The sequence below is a fragment of the Medicago truncatula genome, chromosome 2, assembly GCF_003473485.1.
Source record: "Medicago truncatula cultivar Jemalong A17 chromosome 2, MtrunA17r5.0-ANR, whole genome shotgun sequence".
NCBI lineage: Eukaryota > Viridiplantae > Streptophyta > Magnoliopsida > Fabales > Fabaceae > Medicago > Medicago truncatula.
This window is the reverse complement of record NC_053043.1, coordinates 44,968,193-44,974,192: the sequence shown is the minus strand read 5'-3', so window position 1 is coordinate 44,974,192 and position 6,000 is coordinate 44,968,193. Positions and strand designations below refer to the sequence as shown.

Genomic DNA, 6,000 nt, shown 5'->3' with positions numbered 1-6,000 from the left:
AAATTATATAAAACCGAACACGCATTTTTTCAAAAAAATTGGGTGCCATGTCAGAGGAGAGGTTTGAAATGTAAAACAAACCATTTTGGGTTTCATGATCTGAAATTGATTCGGATTATCAAATTTGAAAAGGGTATTATTGTCAAAATGGAGGGCGCGTAAGAAGCTCAAGAGGTAGGAAAATAAAATATCAAACATTAATGGTTTGGGTTTTTTAAATTGGTTCACCGAACTTTTGGGTAGAAAATTACTCTTCTTGCTTCTTTATTTTCTCTCAAACACTGCAGAAATACCAAAATACCTCCATTACATTTAATTGTCACTCGCTAAAATGTTTTTTGCAGCGAGCAGTGGTTAACTGCCGCTAAGGGGTATTTTGGTATTTTTGCGTTGTTTTGGAGCAAAAATGAAAATGAGAAGAGCAAGATCCCTTTTGACAATGGTACTGGTAACCTGATTTTAATGCACACCAGTAATTTCAGCATTCAACATAGAATTTGCAAATCAAGCTTGTTAGGTTGAACGAAACATCTATAATTCAAATCATGGAAGACCTTCGACTCATGCAAAAATCTACATTACCTCCCTCTAAAAGTATTAACGAGACTCAAACCCAAAACCTAAATCTAAAGTATGTCATTGTTACCACTAGATCAATCCTTTCAAGTTCACAATTGTTATCTTAGGGTGGAAAGACTTTTTTTTTTTTTTGTAGAAAGTGAAACGACATTAATATCCTCACATAAATTATTTTTAATAGAAAGTTTTATTTATTCGTTAAAATGAAATTACGTCGTATAATATTCGAAATTAATTACAGCACAATTTTATTTTTTAACTAAAATGCAAAAAGTTTTTGAAATTATTTTTGTATATAAAAAGCTCAATAATAATAACAAAAGCCCTCCAAATGGTATCTCCTAGTCTAAGAACAAAAGCATTTTTGTTTGACGCCATTATATGTGATACACAATGTCATTTTCTCAGTCAATTTTATACTAGCCTATTTGGATTTGTATAATAGCCATTCCAAAATTGCCTATAGGCAGCATTGATGAGAGGAGAGCAACAAAATCATAGGCAGACACATTATTAAAATATAAATGGTAAGCAGACAAGTAGATATGGGCTGAAACAAGGTATCTAAACATTTCATGATATTGCTTCAGAAAAAGAAAAGATTCATGATATTATAGTTTAAGAATGTTAAGTAAATATAATATAGTTTAATGATGATAGACTATATATGTAGCACCGATATTTTACATTAAAGTTGTGTACGATGTCTGACATGTGTTGGTGACAGACGACACGACACTGACACATTTGATTTCATCCAATTCCATTTTTTCAAATTGTTATTGTTGTCGACATGTCTGTGTTGCCGATATGTCCGTGTCTGAGACACGTAGGTCTAGTTTAAGCTATGCTTCTAAATGATCATTATTAGAGACTACTTCTTGATAGTAAGGAGAGAATTTTCCACTTCTGAACTTGGCAACTGCTGTTACTTCCTGCAGCATATTCACCACTCTGCGCATTGAAGGACGGTTTATGGGAAGAGAGCTTGTGCAAAGAAGCCCTACCTTGAGAACTTTGCTTATTTCTTCCTTGTATTTAGAATCAAGATTTAGATCAATCACTTGATCTTGACCATCCTCATTCAATTTGGAAGAAACCCATTTTACCAAATCTTTTTCTCCATACTCTTGATCAATAGGGTGTTTTCCAGTTACCAACTCCAAAATCACTACTCCAAAGCTATAAATGTCACTCTTTTCATTCACCCTAAGAGTATAACCATATTCTGCATCACATAAATGAATCCAGACTTATACTAGTAACTTTAATATCAGATAAATCAATAAATTATTTACTAAAACAAAATTGTAAAGATAGGGAAATCAATGATTAATGTATTATTAGTACTACCTGGTGCAATGTAACCACAAGATCCTGCAATCATAGACATGGGTTCTTCTGTCCCTTTGCTAACACTTCTAACAAATTTAGCAACTCCAAAATCAGCAATCTTTGCACCAAATTCTCCATCTAGCAATATATTACTAGATTTTACATCCCTATGAACAATAGGAACAACACAATCATGGTGCAAATAAGAAAGTCCCTCAGCAGCATCAACAGCAATTTTAAGTCTTGTTGGCCAATCCAACAAATTCTTCTTGCTACTATGCAACAAATCATCCAAACTTCCATTTGGCATGTACTCATAAACTAAGAGTTTACTATCTCCACTGCTATAACAGCACCATAACCTTACAATATTCTTGTGCCTAATCTTTCCCAATGTTTCAACTTCAACTTCAAATTCATCCTTTTCGCGATCCTTGACATTTCCACTTTCCATCTTAGTTGCTGCTCCCCATAATTTCTTCACTGCCACTGCCTCTCCATTACTCAACACCACTTTGTAAACCTTCCCAGAAGATCCGCTCCCTATCACGTTATCTTCACTCATCAATTTAACAATCTCAAACTCGCTAAAGCCTAGTTTATGAAACGACCTCCATTTCGACATACTGAATCCTTTCTTCATCTTCTTGAAGTTCCGGAATTTGAAGTAAAACCATGTCAGCCCAACAATTAACACAGCACCAGTAAGTACAAATATGAACCTGAAAACCCACACATAGCTCCTATTCTTACTCTTCTCACCCAAATTTGGACACAATCCAGAGATATCGCCACAGAGACCGGTATTTCCTGTAAAACTTTCCCTATAATTCTCACTAGCATAAAGAGGGGGAATTTCACCAGAAAGCTGATTTTTTGACAGGTTAAAGAAATCAAGCTTCAAATTCTGCAACTCCATTGGAATTTCACCGGAAAGTAAATTACCAGAAAGATCAAGAAAATTAAGTGCTGGCAAGGTTCCTAATTCACTTGGAATATTACCAACAAACCTATTATTAGCCAAATCAAGGTCATTGAGCTTCTTCCAATCACCAATACCATGAGGAATCTCACCAGAAAATTGATTATCCCTAAGAACAAGCCTATTCAACTGGCTTAATTTAACCATACCGGTTGGAATTGGACCGGTAAGACTATTACTGCTAGCAACAAACTCTCCAAGATTAGACAATGACCCAATTGAATCAGGAATTGACCCATTAAACCTATTCCCTGAAATCAACAAAATTGAAAGATTACTTGCTCCTGAAATTGCATTTGAAATAGGCCCAGAAAGTGAATTTTCAACAAGCTCAAGTAGATACACATGAGGCAAACCCCAAAAACCAGAAGGAACAACACCAGAAAGATTATTGTTGCCAAGCCTAACTCTTGTTAAGCTCAAACAGTTTCCAAGACCCGCTGGAATTTCCCCGGAAAACAAGTTATGAATCAACAACAACTCCTCTAACCTTCCCTGCCGACACAAACCTGCCGGAATCTCACCGGAAAAATGATTAAACGAAACATCAATCAACTGCAGCCTTGAGTTACTTCCCAAACCACTTGGCAACTTTCCTGAGAGCGTGTTGTTGAACAAAAGAAGCTCGTATAAACTCTCCGACGACGCTAAACTCTCCGGCAGAGAACCCTCGAGTCGGTTATAGTACAAACCAAGAGACCCCAGATTCTTCAAACGACACAACTCATCAGGAATAGTCCCAGTTAACTCGTTATCCGAAGCATCAAATCTTTCCAACCGAGTCAAATTTGATATTCCTACACGTGGTAGCTCGCCGGAGAAAGAGTTTGTGTAAAGCTCAAGTTGAACAATGCTGGTTAAACTTGCTATAACAAGTTCCGGTATAGCTCCGTTCAGCATGTTACGTGACAAGTCAAGATTATTCAGATGAACGAGTTTTCGAAAAGAATTTGGAATAGGACCAACAAGGTTGCAACCAGCAAGCCATAGAGTTTCAAGGTTCGTGAGGTTTCCGAGTGAAGAAGGTATTGTTCCAGAGAGGAAGTTGTTGTAAGCAAGATGAAGATGTTTGAGAGAAGAAACATTGCTTAGAGAGGAAGGTATTGTTCCAGTAAAGAGGTTGTTAACGAGAGAGATTGTTTGGAGTTGTTGGAAGTTGCTGAAGGTTTGTGGGATGTTGCCGGAGAAGTTGTTGAAGGAGAGGTTGAGTTCTTGGAGAGGGAGGTCGGAGAGAGTGTGAGGGATATTGCCGGCGAAGAGGTTGAGGGAGAGATCAAGATGGCGGAGAGTGGTGCAAGTGGAGATGGTAGTGGGGAGAGTGGAGTTAAGGTTATTGTTAGGGAGAGAGAGATGGGAAAGATGAGGGAGACGGCAGAGGGAAACGGGGAAAGAACCGGAGAGATCGGAGTTAGGGAGGTTGATGGAGGTGACGGAGTTGGTGAGATTGTTGCAAAGGATGCCGGTCCAGTTGCACGGAGATGAGTCGTTAGGGTTCCAGTTGGAGAGAGTGTTGGAGGGATCAGAGAGATGGAGTTTGGCTTGGAGGAGGAAGAGACCTTCTTGGTTGAGAGAGAGTGTGGGAGAGATTAGGGAGAGGAAGAGAAAGAGGAGCATGATGAATAATAGTTCAACCATTTTGCTATGTTTCTAATGTTAGTTCTATTCTTGTGTTGCCATCAGAATTTGGAGCACCTCATTTTGAATTTAATTGTACTGGGCATAGTAGGTGCATAATTTAACTAACTTGGGAAATGTTTTTCACCCTTAGTATTATCAGATGCTCACATGTTTTGCTGTTTATACTTTTGGCCTTGTTTAATACAATGGGACAGGGATACTATGTATAGTTTCAAAAATCAAAAGGATAAGCTAATCATGTTTGGAATAATTTGCAATATTTATTTCATTCAATGTTGTTCTCTGGATTTTGAGTTTGATGGATCTATTGAGCACTTGAGACACAACTCATCTAAATTTTTTATTAGAGAGTACTCTCTTCAATAATATTTATTACATTAGGTATTCACTGAATCTAACAACTAAAATATAATTTTTTGTTTATAAATATGACCGGGAGTATAAAACAAAAAATCAAAAGGATAATGAGCATAAGATTCTCTTCCAGTTCCAAGTGTAAGGTTCAAATAAGACAATTAGATGAACAAATAAAACTAAATAAATGAAAAATAATAAAGATTCTAGTGTAAGTTTTCATACATTTTCAATGTTTTTACGATCATTAATAAATTGGTGAATGGAGATTGGAAATAGTGGAAAGAGTTGGTCTATCAAAACATAGTTAACTGTAATTTTGAAACTTGCCTAGCAAATGTGAACAAACAATAAACTGACTAGTTCAATCTTCATTGATAAATATTTGTACAGGAAATAAAGCAAAAATGTCATAAGAATGTGATTTCTTAAATTATACTAATGTATTTACCAGATTGCATTAAAAAAAAAAAGTAGATATTATTAGCCACAAGATGCAACCCAACCATATCCAACTGCAGTAGTAATCACCGAAAATGAAATTTCTCTAGTCCAAGACACGCACCAGGAGACCATACGGTCAACTTTCAAGACAAAGGAATTGTTGAAAATAAGGAGCATGGGTTCCAAATTCAGCAGAGTGGGATTGAGGGGCCCTCTTATCAGTATGAACTCTATGCTAGCAGGTGGGGTTTAGTATGGAAATGAGGAGTTGTTTCCCTAAATAAATTGATAAATACCACTTAAACGTACACAGATATCAAATGAGAGGTTTCAAGTTCGAACACAAATATCCAGTTTAACAATCTTGATATTTGTCAGTCGAGTTAGGACTTATGGATCATAGGAGAAACCTTTTAGTGCATAAAAACAGCTCTGAAACCTTTTATACCTACACAAGCGTCGTGTTGTCTTAAACCAGAAAACTACTGTTCAATTAAATAACTCTGTTTAACTTTTTGAATTTTGAGCCTTATAATTATGGTACTGCCTTTGTTTTTTAGTTTAAAGAATATACAGTAACATATATGAGTAATATTTGCTCAAAAAAAAAAATATATGAGGAATATTATTTGAACAATTATTTTATGAGAGATCTTGTAGGACAGCTA

The 6,000-nt window shown here is 36.1% G+C and overlaps 1 protein-coding gene across 1 annotated transcript; it reads right to left on the bottom strand.

Annotated features, from left to right (window-relative positions):
• Window positions 1–1,190: 1,190 nt before the first annotated feature.
• LOC25487705 (receptor-like protein kinase HSL1) lies at window positions 1,191–4,719 on the bottom strand. Its single transcript, XM_013609702.3, has 2 exons — window positions 1,933–4,719; window positions 1,191–1,807 (listed from the first exon to the last, which is right to left on the bottom strand). The coding sequence occupies exons 1-2, from the start codon at window positions 4,529–4,531 to the stop codon at window positions 1,425–1,427; spliced, it is 2,982 nt and encodes a 993-aa protein (XP_013465156.1). The 5' UTR covers window positions 4,532–4,719; the 3' UTR covers window positions 1,191–1,424.
• Between the last annotated feature and the right edge of the window lie 1,281 nt (window positions 4,720–6,000).

What these genes read in the sequence shown, in the direction of transcription:
- LOC25487705 (XM_013609702.3), bottom strand. Translation starts at nt 4,531, where the DNA reads ATGGTTGAACTATTATTCATCATGCTCCTCTTTCTCTTCCTCTCCCTA. An exon ending in TTGTGGTTACATTGCACCAG is followed by an intron (nt 1,808 to 1,932) that starts GTAGTACTAATA and finishes TATGTGATGCAG; the next exon opens with AATATGGTTATACTCTTAGG.